This window comes from Callionymus lyra, chromosome 5 (assembly GCF_982586985.1).
Source record: "Callionymus lyra chromosome 5, fCalLyr1.hap1.1, whole genome shotgun sequence".
NCBI classification, from domain to species: Eukaryota; Metazoa; Chordata; class Actinopteri; order Syngnathiformes; family Callionymidae; genus Callionymus; species Callionymus lyra.
Genome location: NC_141822.1, coordinates 29,114,326 through 29,131,655, shown reverse-complemented (window position 1 = coordinate 29,131,655; position 17,330 = coordinate 29,114,326). Strand labels below are relative to the sequence as shown.

Sequence of the window (17,330 nt, the reverse complement as noted above, 5' to 3'; positions counted from 1 at the left end):
TAAACACTTGATTATTTAAATGACACCCAAATAGAAAATCACATTTACAAATGCTACACAAAGAAGTTAGGAAGAGATTAAAAACACCACACGACAAAGGTCAACAATATATAATGTCTATATCTTAAGTGTGCCATCTAGTGAGGCAACATGGACATTGCAGGGAAACGGCTCAATGAAAGGTGCTGTGAGGGGAACTAACATCCATTTACAACTATTTTCTGACAAATACCGACGTTTAAAATGACAAACAACCATTACACATGAGATCGTGTTTTTCAATTTCCACCTTTCAAACTTTTACGCCACTCAAAATTCTTGAGAAGTCTGAGATTCCCTTGGTACTCAAATGATAACAAGCCAACACACATAAACCTCCCAAACAGAATGGTCAGACCATTGACAAACATGAAATGACTCTGGCCCACCAAGTCATTTCATGTGGCCCTCTGGATGGTTGGCTTCAAAGTAAATTAATATTGATGTTGATATGGAGATTATCGATGTCAAGTATTATACAGAGACTTCCCAAGAGTGTGAAACTGATGTTGAGGGCGTTTGGTGAAGGAAAACAAACACAAAGCAAATACAGAAGGTTTGCACCTCCAAAAATATCAGACACATTCTTCTAGTTGAAGACATTTTGTTTAATATAAGTTTAATTGACCACATTTCTCAAGGCTTGATCGATGCTTCTTTTCTAAAAGACTGCTGTTGTTGTAATCTTCCAGCATGTGGTGCAAGAGTGTTGATCATAGCCTTAGTTTACTTTGTATTGATCTCATCTGCTCGTCAACAGAATTAAAGTTATTGATACATATTTGATACGAAAAGTAAAAACAATTAATCATTCATTTTGATCAAAATTAAGAACTCAAATAAAATTGTAGCAGTTTCATTAAACTCAAATGCAGGTCAGAGATAAAGGTTAACTTCTTTTTCCAATCTTCCTTGAGTCATTTTGTGAAGAGCAAAATAAAGAAGGGAGCCACAATCTTCCAAGAATTCATTTCTGCAGTCTTTTGTGGTGAACTATAATGAGAAAAGTATTTTTCTTGTGGTTTACTTGACTGGCAGATTCAGGGGGCTGCTGAGTGACATGTGTTGGTGTGTATTAAAGGAAGTACAAGGGGGCAAATTGTAAAATCACAATCATTAGGAAGGGAAAGTGTCACTCTAAGCTGGTAAGTCGAGGAAAGTGAGAGGGTGATGCGGTGAGGAAGGTGTTGAGTATGCAGACAGCTGCCGCAGATGTGGGTGGGTGTTTCCCCAGACAGAGTGAGGATAACCACCTTGGATGAGTCATGATCCAGACACCCACCCACACATAGAGGAAAGTGCGTACCGACGCGGGAAAGACCACTGTTTCCTAGGTAACCAGTGACTAGTGACGCAGATGGGTTCCCGAAAAAGAGGAGAGAATACCTGCTGAATGCTGAGAGGAACCACACACACTCAGACACACACACTGAGAGTGCAAATTAGATCCCTTTGATGAAAGAGAGTCTTTGAGGAATACACTTTCGATTTGATCGTGTCTTCTCCTCGTCTCTATGACATCATCAAGTCAGTGAGGAGGAGGGGAGGCGGTGATGGGGATAAATTATTCATTTCTTTTCTTCCCTCCTTATCGCCAAACCTCCTCCCATCATATCTTTTTCATGCCTTACCAGGTTTCCAAAGTTAAAAAACTTGTCATTTTCGCCCTGACAGCCACGTGCCTTCAAGCAGCCAGACGTCAATAACCACAGCTCTGACTTAACACCTCACAGATTACTATTGATCCGTCTGTTTTATGAACCCTGTTCCAGCTGCAGCAAAAAAGTCATATTTCTGCGGCTGTTGCTGATGTGAAAGTCAAGCTGGAACACAGACTTGTAGAGGACGCATGCAACTGTTCACTCAAAACATAATAATATATATCAACTCTATCTTTTTTACATTTTTCTGTCTTATTTCTTTCAAAACTGCAGACCTTTCAAAAGAAATGATTTTTACATTAAAGAAAACATATATATATATATATATATATATATTATTTAAAAATATGAGCATTTAAAACAAAAAGTATTTGTATAGTTAAATACTTTTATCTGTTGTTCCAGCATAACTTTTGAGTGATAAAGTGCTATTAATGATTTACTTTCTGGGAATTACATTTTAGACTGTAAATAGAGAAACAAACTTTAATATAATGTAAGACTCAATATTTTCATATTTCACTTCAAAGAGACACTATTATAAAAAATTGTGTATTTTTGGGGGTTTTGTTTTTTATAAAGATTTGAGGAAATTTGCAATAAAAGTCTGAATATCATAAGACAAAACGTGATACTGTCACGTATACTTCTATATGGTCAGATTTTAATTCTGACTTCAGGGAGGACCAGATGATACTGGGCTAAATTTCAGTTCGGTTTAAACGACTCTCACGTCAACACCATAAACATGAAAGTTGGTGACATGTCTTCAGTACATTTTACTAGATTATTATGCAGCATACAGCTCTCTAAAGAAATTAATCTTTAAATATCTCAAAACTTGATGTCACAACACGATCTGGAGAATATATTCCATGCGTTTTTGTCTTCTGGTTTAGACTATTGTTATAGTTTATTTTCGTGTCTACACAAGAAGGAGCTGTCTCGCCTGCAGTTGATACAAAACTCTGCAGCAAGAATTCTTTTGGAGAAGAACTCACATTTCTCCGATCCTTAAAACTCTTCACTGAATGCCAGTTTCTTTCAGGATCAACTTTAAAATTCTGGTTCTTACTTTCAGATCTACTCATGGTCAGGCTCCTCCTTACATCACTGATCTGATCCAGCCTTACACCCCAGCTCGGGCTCTGAGGTCTGTGGATCAGAATCTACTGATGGTTCCTCGCACACAGTTCAGGACCAGAGGAGAGAAATCCTTCCAGGCTGTTGCTCCTAAGCTTTGGAACGATCTTCCTCTCCCTCTGCGTTTGATGGATCTACTGAATCCTTTAAGAAACATCTTAAGACATTTTATTTGTGCAGGCTTTTCCCTGATTTTCTGGGACTCCTGTGTTTTTCTTATGTGTCTTGATCTTTAAAGTATATATTTTAACTGTGTATTGTTTTTGATTGTTAAAGCGCTTGTGACCCTGGTCTAGAAAGGCGCTTTACGAATAACCTTTAATTACTTACTATATATATTTTTTTTATATATATATTTCATATAATAATATTAATTTAACTGAAACAAAAAACTAAAGACAACAATGGTTTATAAACATTCATATATTAAATAATAATTATTAAAAGATATAAATACATACATAAAATATCAAAATTAGAATTTATGAATATAAATGATAATAATTTAGACCATTTTTTCTTTCTTTTTGTGATCAAGTTTGCCACCTGTGATTCAGAAACACAAAAGCTTCACCACAACTTTATTCACTCTTATAAATCTCACAACAAGTTTCCAACTTAGACAAAACAAATTTCAAGTGATAATGATTTTTGTTCTCCAATCTGATCGGACTTGAAGAGAAGTTTAGCAAACATTAGCATAGCATGACTTCATGTATGCCACAGTCAAAAACAGAAGGTCCAGGTTAAATGGTTAATTATTATATATTTACTTTATTTCAGATTAAACGGGAAATTTCATTAGAAAACACAATATCTTCTGATGATAAGGTTTGTCAGCAGGTTTGTTAACATCTCAAGTCCCAGGAGGCACCAGCACTATAGCAGGACGGCCACTGATGGCAAAATATTATTCTTTATTAGAACAGTTACATAACCATCTCTCCCGCACCAGCTTCTTCCCCCAGAAGGAGACGGAACTTAGGGGAACACAGTTGGAGAAAGAGAAGATGGCAGGAGGATGAAGAAAAATGCTGAGCAGAACCGCCACTAAAAGCTCGTGATCAACTCATGAATGAGGAAGAGTTCAGAGATATGACTTCATAAAACATGTACATGTTTGATAGAACAACACAAACTGATGAGTGTGAGAACACTAGCACAAACGTTTTAAAAGATGGTTAATTCAAAATGGTTCAGGACTACAATTTCACATCGATCTCATCAGTGTTTCTGTTTGTGTCAGAGACTCGTATGAACCCACTGCATTTTCTCACTTGTGCTTTGAGTGAGTGTTTATTCATGATGTGGTTCAGAAAGCTCTCAATGGACCTCCTTGAATCAGGTCCTCCATCGCCACTCTTGTTTGACCTGCGACTCTTTGATGCTTTTGAAAGAGATGGCCTCATTCTATTCTACATCACAAGCCCCTCTTGGCATTAGAGAAAACTATTATTAATGTCACACTCATGAACATTTAATTATGATTTATATAGCAAACAACCTCAGGTTGCTTAAACCTCTTGTCAAATAGAATAAATATTTTTCTTATTTTGTATACAATTGTATTCCCTCAATAAGTACTTTTAATGGAATTTATTTTTTACAGCTACAACTGTAAACTATTTTTGAATAATACTGTATGTTTGTTTGTTTTTTGTCTTATATTATTCTACAGAGACTGACATAAATTTTAAACTGCAGACACATTTTTAACAGAATAATATTTTAAATTATTTTATACATTTTACACATACATTTACACTTTTTTTCTGTCTTCTGAAATGTTTTTTTTATGTTTTTGGAACATGAACTTTACTAAATAATGTAATAAACAAAATACATGATGATACAAGAATTACTTTACATATGTTATAAAGTTATCTACGTGCACAAAGATGGTTCTCACCTGCGTCGCTTCTGTGTAAAGTAGCACGGAGCCTTCGCTCGGCTACCTTCAGTAGGTCCTCAAAGTCCATGGCTAGAAAAGTGAGCGTCTGTTTCGATACTCGGTGCCTTTCTAAAGTGGCCTCTCGTATTTGAAAAAACATTACAGATATGGTGATGAGGTCATTCATGACTGTCATCAAAAACAAGGTGTCAAAAAGTGAGCTCAAGTGCAATCTCTATTGCTGCTCAGGTTTTGTTGTGTTTTCCTGCTGTAGCTGTTGTTTCCTACTTTCTTTTCACTTCTCTGGCTCGGAACTATTGAGCTTTGTTATAATTTATCATGACAACAAGACATCATCTCAGATATATATTGTCTTGGATATTTATTGCCTGCTCTTAATACATTTAAAAATAAAAATCTCTCAGATCTTTACTCGGTCCTCCTTAAGGCATCCGTCTCTGAGCAAAAGCACAGACTAAGAAGAAAACCGATTTCATCATCTCGTTCTTTCATTCATTGCATAACTGTAATAACATTCTCAGTACTGAAGACTCTTCAGTCAATCACAAGCTTGGCTGAGCTTGATAAACGAGAAATATATTTTGTGTGCATGTTATAGTTGTTGATCCTTTTGAAATTTGATTTTGATCTAAATACGTAAATAACAATTGGATGACTAAGCTTCTTGTCCGTCCTTCATCTCAGGGAGATTCCAAAGTACAGATGTCACGACCCACATGCTATAGAAGGAAACCCATTTGTACATGAATTCACTCAAACTATCCGACCATGATGTAATCTGTACGAGAAGACCATCTGAAAACTTCCTTCACACACAATGTTATGGGTTATTTTGTTTTGTTTTTGTTACCATGGATGTGTGTCCATATGCAGCATCACCAGACTTGGCAGTCAAAAACTTGTTGGAGTTGATAAGAGTCCTGCTTCTTATCAGTCTGTCAGAGAAAACACTTCATGGCGGAGCCTTTGATGCCTGACTGCTTTTAAGTGCACTTGGAAATATCACACTCGACACCTCCTTCACAGGCCGAGCAGTGCACACAAACCTTCAATCACTAATAAAAAAAAAATGTATATATTACTATTATATATCTGTCTATCGATATTAAATTAAACATGTATTATGCAAACACATGTTTATTACCTCATCTGTGGAAAACATCCCTGTCTGGTTCTCTAACAGTGAGATTATTCCTGAATTATCCAGGATTATTCTATGATAGTGAAAATAGAGCCTTAACACTGAAAAAAACAAATGACAATGAGACACCTCAAAGAAACTTTAACCTATGAAAGTTAAAAACATACACTGTTTATGCGCTTTATATTGAGGACATCGACGGCAAACAAGGAGGGCCATGTTGTTTGCAATGACACCACCTTGGTCTCTTTGTTAAAAAACATAGCCAATGATTTGTCTTTCCCCCCCCTGGGAAACACCAGCGGACGGACTGGCCAAAACCCAATTGGCCGCACCGCATCAGAAGGCACCAGGACTCCACCCCTCCAGTCCACCCCGTCCACATACTTTTAGGGACCGTGGTAAACCACAGGCAGCCTTACAACCATGGAAGAAGCCCAGAGCACTGGGCCTTGCTTTCCCCAGCCTCAAGCCTCCAGCTTCCAGCCTGCATTGAACCAGCTGGCACAGCTTGGGGTTCGGGGGGTGCTGTATTTCCAATGCGGGAAGCATCAGCAATAAAGGCTCCGCTCCTCCCCCAGCCAGATGTAAATAATGCTCCGCTTTGTTTATACAATGAGTCCCTTGGAGCAGCCGATTTATGACGCACAGTGACAAACCCTCGTAATTGACCGATCACAGCCAAGTTGCAATAGTTGGGGTAAACAAGATTTAATTCTCCAGGAAAACAAATCGTTTTCAGTGGACTGGGCTAAAGCACACTTTTCTATGTAAATATTTAGAATAAAAGAGTTTTGTAAATATCCATATACATGGCTGTCCTTCCGCTCTAGGGGAGCATCACACACATGTACTCACAGGTGTCAATGTTTTCACTAACTATTTATGATTGATCACTTGTCTCACACTGTCAGGGGCTTTTTGCAGAGATAAAAGAAGTGCTGGTGATCCCCTCCTTCTATAGGCGGGGTGCTCGAACACACTCAGCTGGCTGGCGAGTTATTTTAGCACTCTCAGAGATGAGGCGGGGACTTGGGGTTTTACCAGTAGCGAAACTCAATTGGAGGGTGAATTAATAATATGTAGAAAACAGTTAACTTTTTGTTAATCAAAATGAACCTTTTTCTAAAACAACTTAGAAGTCATAACTAAAAAGTACAAAGTTTGCAGCTTAAAATATGTTTAACTATCAGGTTATAGTCAAAGTTTATTTTAAATAATCTTGGTTGAAACTCTATGTCAAAAAAGTATACTTGCCAAAAATAAATCCCTCTCTATCTTACTACTCAAATCTTTTCCACTGCAGATGAAGGAAATTTCAGAATTTTAAAGTGCTTTTGATATTTTTTCAGAGTCTGAGACTGAGTAGCTGATTTATTCTTGGTTTTTTTTACACTAGAATGTCACAGAAAAGGACAAAGGTTCAAGGAGACTATTAAAATGCACAATCACTTCAAAGAGTCCAGCTTAGCTCGCTTGTCTGCGATTATATAAAACGATGATGTGCGTGAGTGTGACAGGTTCACAGAGGGCCAAAGTCATGTTGCTTTCTGCACACTCAGTGTGTTTAGATGTTGAGCCGTAGCCTAATGAGCCCACATACAGTATACATGTACATTGTACTACACACACACGCACTGTGTACAACCGCACACGTGATCCTTCGGACGTCACTTGGCTGCCAGTGTTTGGTCGCATCATCATCTCTGGGTGACACAACCGAGAGAAAGAGACAAGGAAAGTCGTTCAGTGACAAGTTTGTTCTGCTGCAACCTTGATGGAAATATGCAACATCAATCTTTTTTTGTCCACTCATCGTTGTTGACACCGGAGTAGAACTTTCAGATGGACGCTTTTGGTGGGCAATTGACTGTAGGAAACACCTTCTCTGGCTGACAACATAGTGAACAACTTCAGGATGCAGGTTAGGACCTGTTGTCTAACCCTCAGCTGTTCCACTCAGGGTTTCTGGTTTGAAAAGAGATGTTTAACAATTAGTTCAATCAAACCTCTATTGGTCGACCCTTCTTTATCCTGCCACACATCTGCCACAGTCATTTGATCTATTTGTAAAAACTTATACCGGTCATGCTTTAATAAAAAGCAATACACTCTCCTCTTTTCTCTCACTATATCCTCCCTCACTCCTCTCCTTATCCATCTGTCTACCCCCCCATCCTTCCTCCCAGCCGGTCAAAGCGGCAGGCCGTCAACAATGAGTCTGGTTCCGCTCGAGGTTTCTGCCTTCTAAAAGGAAGTTTTTCCTCGCCATTGCTCACTGTACAGCTCACTGTACAGTGTTTTGTTTCTTGCTCTTTGTTGAATTGCTGGGATCTATTTTTCCTTAATCAACTGTAGTCTTATTTCAACTGTATAGTGTCTTGAGATAACTTTGTTATGATAAGACACTTTAAATAAAATTGAATTGAATTGAATAAGGACTACATGTGGAATTCAAAAGTTCATATCTATTCAAATAAAATGCTCATCAACAGCATTTTGAGAACATAAAGTAAATAGATTTAAATTGAGAACTTGGTTAACTCTATACCCTGAAGGAAACAAAGACTATATGTGAAGTTGATGAAGTTGGTGAAACAACATACTTAACCATTTTAAAGTGACAATTGGGAACAACGTGCAAACAACGCAGCAAGTTTGGAGTTCATACAGTGACCACAAAAAAATCCAGAACTAAATCAATAAAAGCACATATATAGTCTTCCCTACTTAAACATTAATTAGGCATTGCGATTAATTTTAAATTAAAGGGAAACACTCAATAAGAAATGTAATGAAAAATGAAATCCAATAATAGTCTGATTCACAAAGGATATCTCTGTCTGTCTGTCTGTCTGTCCGTCTGTCTGTTCATTCAGGTTTGAGGGACCTCAGAACGTGGAGGTGGTCGGGAGGACTTTCCTTCAATGATTGAGTTAAGCTTTCTTTCGAGATCCTTAAACTTGGGTTATCATCTCTATCCTAAGCTTTGGAACGATCTTCCTCTCTCTTTGCGCTTGATGGAGTCCACTGACTCCTTTAAGAAACATCTTAAGACGTTTCTATTTGTTCAGGCTTTTCCTTGAATTTCTCGAACTCCTGTTGTGTTCTCAGTATTATCTTGATCTTTAAAGTATGTACTTTTTTGAGTATTGTTTTGATTGTTTAAGCGCTTTGTGACCCTGGTCTCGAAAAGCGCTATATAAATAAATATTACTTACTTACTTACTTACTATCTAAATTTAGTAAAGTGTTTATCAATGTAAAGATTAAATTAAACATGTGTCATGTATTTTGTGTATTAATTATCATTAATTAAGTCATTCTGATTTAGGCTGATTGAGGCAGATTCCAATGATGAAGTCAACACAAATAACGGCCTGTTATTTTTTACTTTCATAGAGTCCACTGCAATCTTCTCTTGTCTCTGTAGAACAGCCGGCAAAGTTAACTGCTTCGTTTCAGTCCGTCTTGCTTGTTTCTTTGATTGGCTTAATTAAGTCAGTGGTATTGAATCCTGTGAGTGACTTCCCCCTCCAAACATCCGCACACATTCACACTGCATGTAGAGTCGCTGCTGTGAGCCGCTGCTTCACATGCGTGTGAAGTCAGCACAAAAATAGGTATTAAACTGCACAGATCTGATTGAGAGTCTGGATCGGACCGATACCTGATACCACTATTGGGTTTCTGGATCCCTTCTATAGACACAGTAGTACTTTCTACCCCTTGTGGAGATTTTTGAGGAGTTTCTTTGGGCGTGACTTCCCTGATAACTGATTCAGAGTTCTGCTGAAATGCCTTTAAGGAACTGAAGAACTGAAAGTTTCTCTCATCTCAGGGTTCACTTACTCTTAACTTTTCACTACACCTACTTTCTATAATGAGCCCCCGGTTTCAAGATGAACCACTCAATGATAACTTGCAGAGCCTTGGGTAGCTCTAAAGTCTGTAGTGAGTCCCATGAACTTTTTTAGGACACTTGACTAACTTACCCTCTATAAGAGAGCGTTAAAAGTCAATGTTGTTTATTAAAAACATGACAGTTGAAATGTGAAATGAAGTCTTATGCTGGCTTTGGTGAGGCTAGATCTCCGTCTCCTCTCCACCCTTCCATCAGATCAAAGAACGGTGAGCGTACAAAAGAGAATAAACTGGTTAGTGAGGTTATAAATAAAATGATGTGCATGTGAGACTAAGAATAGAACCCAGTGAAATTGGCCTAAATGTGGCCCTGAGTTGTGTTGTAGTGGGTCTCAGGCTGCTCGAGATGGATCAGAGTTGGCACCAATCTCGCTGCTATTCTCCAGTTTTTTAAATAAAACATTAAGTACGATGCCTTAATGGCAACTCTCACAGGAAAGTGAGCAGGCGTGTGTGCGTCTGTGTCCGCCTACGTGAGCTATAAAAAGGTGGAAGTCTCCATCTAGGTCACGCCACCTGGGACACATGACATTGACTAACCCTGATTGGTTTCTTCTGCTGGTTCATCTTGAGGAACGTTGTTCTCAATCACACTCAAACTTCATTCACAGATATCGGAAGAGTACGTCAGACTCAACTATGTTCAAATGTACAAGCCTTTTGCCTTGTAACCCCTTGATAAAGATGATACTCTGAACTTTAAAATACATCAACTAATGATTCTTGCAACAAATGATGGAACAACTGAACAGAGGTGAGATGTATAAAAGGGAAATTATTCTCAACCGACTTTGTAAAGAAGCCTTCAGCTATGCAACACGTAAGGTTAAACTTTCAAAATCTAGTCTGCATGGAAATAATCACCAAAGTTTGACTCTTTGATGGATGCATCCTGTTTTATCTAAATCTGAGCACCGATGATATTGATATGATTGAGTCAATTCCGGAAAGACCAGACTCTTAAGTCCGAAGACTTAAGTTCCTAGGAGGCACCGACCGAAATGCTTCAGTAGTATTGAAACGTTTTTTTGTGCCATGTCTTCATACCCGAAGAGTTAATCTTGGGATCAAGACTTGATAATACTGCTGTTATGTATACAGGTGGGTTCCCTTGCATATATATCTCAATGGGATGGTACCGACGTTAGCAGTTTGACTTAGAAATACGGCTGTAAAGTTAATCTGCGCACCTTCACCACTCTTCATGATACATAGGTCTACTTAATGTTCAGGTGTATTTGATTTTACGGCTAAAAATGCCACAGATGCAACATTTGCAAAAATGTAATCATTGGCAACTCGATTGATTTGTTGAATTTAAGAGCAGGATGTTGCTCCATGTTTGACTGCAGAAGGAGCGGTCCGCTGCCGTCCTTTATTGCCATTCAAGTCGGCTCATGAAAACAACACCAGAGCAGCCTAATTTAAAGTCTCCACCTCCAGACTCCCCTTTGTCTGAGTGTACCAACTACACTATGTCTGGATATTAACACTTAAATGTACTTAATATTAATGCAATGTCAGTGCAGAGCAGGGATCAATGCTTTACTTTTATAGCTTTATTAATCTAGCTTTATGTTATGTATTAATTGTCTTGGGTATTTAAACATCTAACTCATGTTTAGTGATGTGTTTATCTTATCTTCACAGTGGTCTCTGACCCTGATGTCAGGGGACAGTGCCAGCCAGTGTGAATCAAGTGAGATGCAAACATAGCAACCAGGTATATCTGTTCTCAAACATCTTTACCATCAGGTACTTTTTCTACAGATGGGGAAACCATCAGCCAGGAGTGGGCTTGTCTGAGAAAACAGACATTTCCACTTTTCTAAACATAAAACAAGTCAATGAATATTAGATGTTTTGTCACTTGTTTGTTGTTCACTTGATTTTTCAGTATTTGCGGAGAGGAAATGAACTGGAAAACTGTTGTAAATTTAACTCAGGATGTGTACTATGTGTAATGTCATTTTTATTTTAGTTAAAATGTATCTTAAAAAGTTTCAATTGATAAAAGGCTTGTTCGAGAACCGGTATGAATTAAAGTTATCGGTATTCGACTGGTACTGGTATCGATACCCAGCTCTACTTTTGGAGTGAGTAAGTCTCGGAAAAAACTGCAATTGATAATATTTGATTTTAAAATTACCATAAAAAAGGTCTGATGTATCTGAAGTATCTTGGGATCAGTGAGGCTTTTGGTAGTATTGTCCCTTTTTATACCTTGATAAGTTTTCTTCACTAATGTTTGGTATTTCCCTTATATATCGAGACATTAGCGTCCTTTATGTATAAGCAGCTCAGAGTTCAGAAGCTGCTCCACCACAACATGTTTAATCACCTGGTCACACCTGTCCCTCCTTCACTAGTGAGTTCCTATTTATAGCTTGTAGAGGCAAGTCATTACGCCCATGCATTGATCGTGTGGTCTTAAGTTTTTCACAATGTTAGATGTATTTATGGCCTAATATTTGCTCATAAGGAACATGAGAGGAAGACAACTTTCAATTCACAAACAGATTACAATGAGCACTTTGCACAATTTTCACAAACCCTCGGTTTATGTTTTAGGTTCTGTGCTTGATGAAGGGGAAATGAGGTCGGACACTGAAAAAAATATGTACTGTTCTCTATTGGTCTATACCTAGAGTAAGTAAAGAGTGATCAGAGGTTTCTTAGTGTAAAAAACTTGTTTCACATATATATTTTATGGTCATTTCAGTGGTAGACATCCCCCACAGACTGTTCACCTGAGGTCTGGAACACCAGCCAGCGTTCCAAGTTCTTAATTCAGCCAAGAGACTAAATGCAGAGCAAGCAAATTGTTGTGTATTTCTGGTGCTTTGGACAGGTTTAACTTTCTGAAAGTTTTGCATAAGTTAAGGCTAATCTAATTATAAAAGCTATCAGACCTAAATCTTGTATTTTGTCTGCATTGACAAAGCAGATCAAGGGGATATAAGATGGTCCCTAAAATCGCAAGAATCCCTTCTAAATTCCCCAGGACGAGGTTTCTCTTTAATTCCTGAAGTCTTGTAAAGTAGTCTGCTCTACATGCCAAAGACCTGTATCACCCTATAATCTCCAGTCTTTTTGTTTATTGTAGCAAAGAGATTTTGCACAGAATATGGTTAAATTACCTGTAATACTTCTTTGGAGACACCTTGAATAATTTTAGGAATCTAAAACATGCTAAACAAGTCTAAATCAAACACACCCACGAGCACAGCGAACAGACACAGAGACACACACACAGAAAGATTGTGTCATCTCTGCTGTCAGACTGGACCTCCACTAAATAGTGCATTTCAAGGCAAAAACACAAATCTTGAGTCAGCAGAAGCATCCAGTGGCCATCTACAGCACGTCCGTATTTCAAGACTGCAGGGTTTATAGATAAAGAAGAGTATAGACCAAGGCGCTTTAATTAAAGAAAGTGACGTGTAAATGTTGCAGTAAATCCATGAATGAGAGGGAGTCTAAAGCTCCAGTCGTAAACGTCTTCCCTTCTGAATCATCAGATGCTCCATCATAAATTTAGCAACTCTCACCTCACTTCAGATGCTTGAGATTGAACAGGAGATAGAGAGAGTTGGCTGCTCACAAGGATTCAGCTATTCGGTTTATTAAGGTTTCTGCTTTTCAAATATGAAATGAACGAAAAAAAAAGAATAATATCTTGTGTTGTTTTTCTACATGTAATAATGTAATTAATTCAAACGATTTAACGAAGATGTGGAAAGGTAACTGACAAATGTGTCCTGAATAGCTCTGGTGTGTGTCTTATTATGCATATGCAGTAGCATGTGACTTGACTCTCCCAAAAAAAGAGTTTGAAACAAGGTCAGTCTGAGATGATGCTTCATTATGTGTGCAGAGCTGGCTTGCTTCAAATCCAAAAAACGCTTGGTGCAGAGTAATCAAAATATCAGTCAGAAAGTATCAGTTAAGCTATAATATGTCACAAATCCTCATAAAGTTTCTAAATAATTTCTAAGAATTACATTTAGTATATTATCTACTATTCAATTTGTTTTGCTTTTAATGTAACTGTAATAAATTAATTTTCATTTAAGATCACTTTTTCCAACATCAAAAATCATAAAATTGTCTTAGTAATGATTATCTTTTTTCTGTGTCTTATTTGATTTTTTGCTGATACCTGTTTAAATGAATATAAGTAATGTTTATTTTTCAAAGAATTTGCAATAATGGCTAACCAAAGGAAATGTTTTCATGTGGCTCCACATGTTAATTAATTTCTCAGAGCCTTCAACACACGTGTATGGATTTATTATAAGCATTACAGTTAGATGTAAATAAATATGGAGTAGAAAAGGAGTGTGCCTGGAATTCATGTTGCTCAACCACAGAGTACATGCTGGGGACTTGGACCATATTGTACATTTTGGACAATGGTTGCCTCATTTTGAAGGAAGGCACATTGCTTTTTCAACAGGCGAAGTTTGATAGAAGTCATTTAAAGTATTTTAAGCACACAAAAAACAAAAAATAATTGACTGCAATCATAACACACCGACCTAGATTATGTCACAAATACCAAAGATTTAACTTGGACTAAAAAGATAATGAGCAACCAGAGAAGGTCAGACTGAAAAGTTGGATTTTAATATTATTAGTATTATGAACATAGGACAGCGATGACCATCTGTGATCTTAACTAGTGAGGAAAATTTCAGCCAACATCAACAGATAAAGTGCTCTATATTTGAACCAAAGAAATGTGAAAAATATCTTGAACTACTTCATTACATCCCATATGTGCATGCATTGTAACAGATTATATATTCAGGTAAATTGTTTTCATATGTTTGCTAAACTCCAATGTTAAATATAATTTGGTTGTGGTGATGTTGTTATGGCAGTTTTATACTCACTGTCCGGTCACAGCCTGATACCGCGATGATTGGCTAATAGCTCTTCATACTGGCTTACTAAAGATAATTTGATATGCTTTCTCTCATACACATAAGAATTCATACTTCTGCCAGGCCAGATAGTGACTCATAGCGAGACAAATCTGGCCCGCTGGCCACCAGTTGGTGATCACTACTGAAGCATAAGCTCCATCAACTATTTTGTTCAGTTTCTCCTGAGCCGTGTGAGTGACTTAAAAACACCACTTCTACCTGTTGTACTACAGGGCTCGATAAAAGTCAAACTACGAATAACATTTGAAATGCTAAAGAAAATGAATCTGGTTATACACATAAAATAATTGTAGGGCAATTAGATTGAGGGAAAATAACAAATATGGATGACAGCAGTGTTACCGGTCCGTAAGATATGTATTATATGATCATATATGTATATGATGTATAACATTTTTGTTCAGTTGATTATTTCTGTCCGAAACTTTAAGTAAAATTAGCTTCTGATGCTAGTTTCAGTTAAGTTTATTCAAAAAATAAACTATTAAAAAATGAGTGAAACATTTGATTTGATTGATTGATTGATTTGAACACCGTTTTTATAAATTTATAGCGTAAATATAGTGCTGACACAAAACTGGTTGGGGACCACTGGACAAGAGGACGTTGTTTCTAGTTTGTTTTTTGAAGATAAAGGGGTGAGGGGTTGAACAAATTTGTAAGGGTTAAGTTGCTCCTCAACAACCTGTTAAAAGAACTGAATCACAACTTGTGCCAACATGCGTCCAAGGCTGTTTGAAAGTCACATAACTTGACTCAATCCTCAGACCTGAGGGTTCACTCCACTTTCATTCAGCAAGCCTTAATAACCTGGAACTCCCTTTTGATTTAAGGCAGTTTATGAAACTTTAGAGTCTTGAATAAACACGTGATATCTGTAAGAATTTCTCAAAAAAAAAGAGCTCTGTATATTATGAGCGGTAGGATGATGGTATAGTTTTTTTAATGCCTTTTCTAGTGTTCAAAATGTGCCCTGAACTTCTTCCAACTTGTGGTGGACAGAGTCATTGGCGTGAAAAAGTTTAGATGGACATCATGCCTCGTCTGAGTGAGTGTAGGTGCTGTGAGATCCTGCAGGTTAACTGGAGACGGTGCTGCATCACACGTGGTTCCCTGCAGCATCCCTGACACGCTCTTCCATCACTGCCACCGTTCTAACAAGTTGAGCAAACCTCGCTGCAGAAGGCGAGCATCCCCCGCAACAGTGCTCGAGAGAGGAGACAAAACTCACCAGTTGGGTTCTTGTTTTTCTTGAGGCTCCTGCCACAAAGACACTGCAGCATATGCGATCCTTTGCTGAAAATGTTGTTCCAAATAAACCGCATGGATTTGGCTGAGACGTGGGAGGAGGAGGTGGAGGAAGACGAGGAGGAGGTGGTGGGGGACAAGAGGCGCTCCGGATGCGGCAGCCTAAAATTCACCCACCGCATGGGGGCTGGTCCGCCCCCCTGTTTGCATGCCAGCAGTCCCGGCCAGCTGTAGGACTCAGTTCGGCGCCGCTTCGCTCCCCCGATCTGCACCATAGACAGTAGTAGGAGTCGGGATCCCGACGGGTCACCCGCTCTCTCGCCCGGCTCCTCCTCCACGAGTCCAGAGAGCAGCAGCAGCAGCCGCGCGTATTCCGCGTCGTCGTGGTCGTGCGGCAGGAGAAGAGCAGCCGCAGTTCTCTCCGCGGTGTCCGCCCCCGGTTGCCCGTGAGGCCGGTGCCCCTCACAGCAGGCGGGTGAGGGTTCCTCGCTGCCGCTGCTGCCAGCCGCACGCCACGCCGTCAAAAAGCCCGGAGCGCTCCGCTTGGTGTGGCGTCGTCTGCCGCGCGGCGCGGGGAGAGGAGCGGCGGCGGCGGGCAGGCATGCGGCGGCGCTAGCGGGGAGTCGGCGGTACGCGGCAGCTGTCGACTTCTGCACAAAAAACCATTGCATATTAGTGAGGATGGCAAGGGGGTCGGTGCGTCCGTCTGTCCAGGAGGAGGGGAGGATGAGGAGGAGAGAGGAGGGGTGAGAGGGAACCGGGAGTCCGTCAGCAAGTCATTGGCATCTTTTACGCCCGCGTTCAGTGCCGCACCGGCGGGTTCTCCTCGAGCGGAGACGCGCGTGTCCCCCGGTTCCGTGAACGTAACGGCAGACTGGATCTCTGCAGACTATTTTCCTTCTTTTAAAAGTCTTTATAAATATTTGATCCGGCCTCCACTTCTCAATAATCCATAAGCTCCCAATGCGCAAAGATGCCGCTGCTGGTGTTGGACGCGCGTCTTCTCTCTTTGACTCAAGTGGACCTCAGAGGGACCTCAGGTCCAGACTCCAGGAGAAGTAGTAGACCAGACTTGCTCTTAGGTTGCGCTCGACAGGACCGACAACCAGTGAAGAGCGAGGAGATGCACAGAGTAATTCCAAGCCACCATCCACAAAGTTCCATCTGAGAAACTGTTACATCTGATCCCGCTGCCTCCTTCAAAATAAAAGACGCTACGTCTTCAACAGATTTACTTCATTTTCAACTCGGTGGGTTTTATTCAGGCGCTATTGTTGGGAGTTCTAAATTGAAGATTTGTGTTGGATTTA

The 17,330-nt window shown here is 39.2% G+C and overlaps 1 protein-coding gene across 1 annotated transcript in view; it reads right to left on the bottom strand.

Moving 5' to 3' along the window:
- LOC148080159 (fibroblast growth factor 14-like) overlaps positions 1 to 16,746 on the bottom strand; it is a 45,114-nt gene extending 28,368 nt beyond the window's left edge. Inside the window, exon 1 of the mRNA XM_087791761.1 lies at positions 16,004 to 16,746. Coding sequence (XP_087647887.1) covers positions 16,004 to 16,691 — 688 coding nt within the window. The 5' untranslated portion in view covers positions 16,692 to 16,746. The remainder of the gene's footprint in view (positions 1 to 16,003) is intronic.
- Between the last annotated feature and the right edge of the window lie 584 nt (positions 16,747 to 17,330).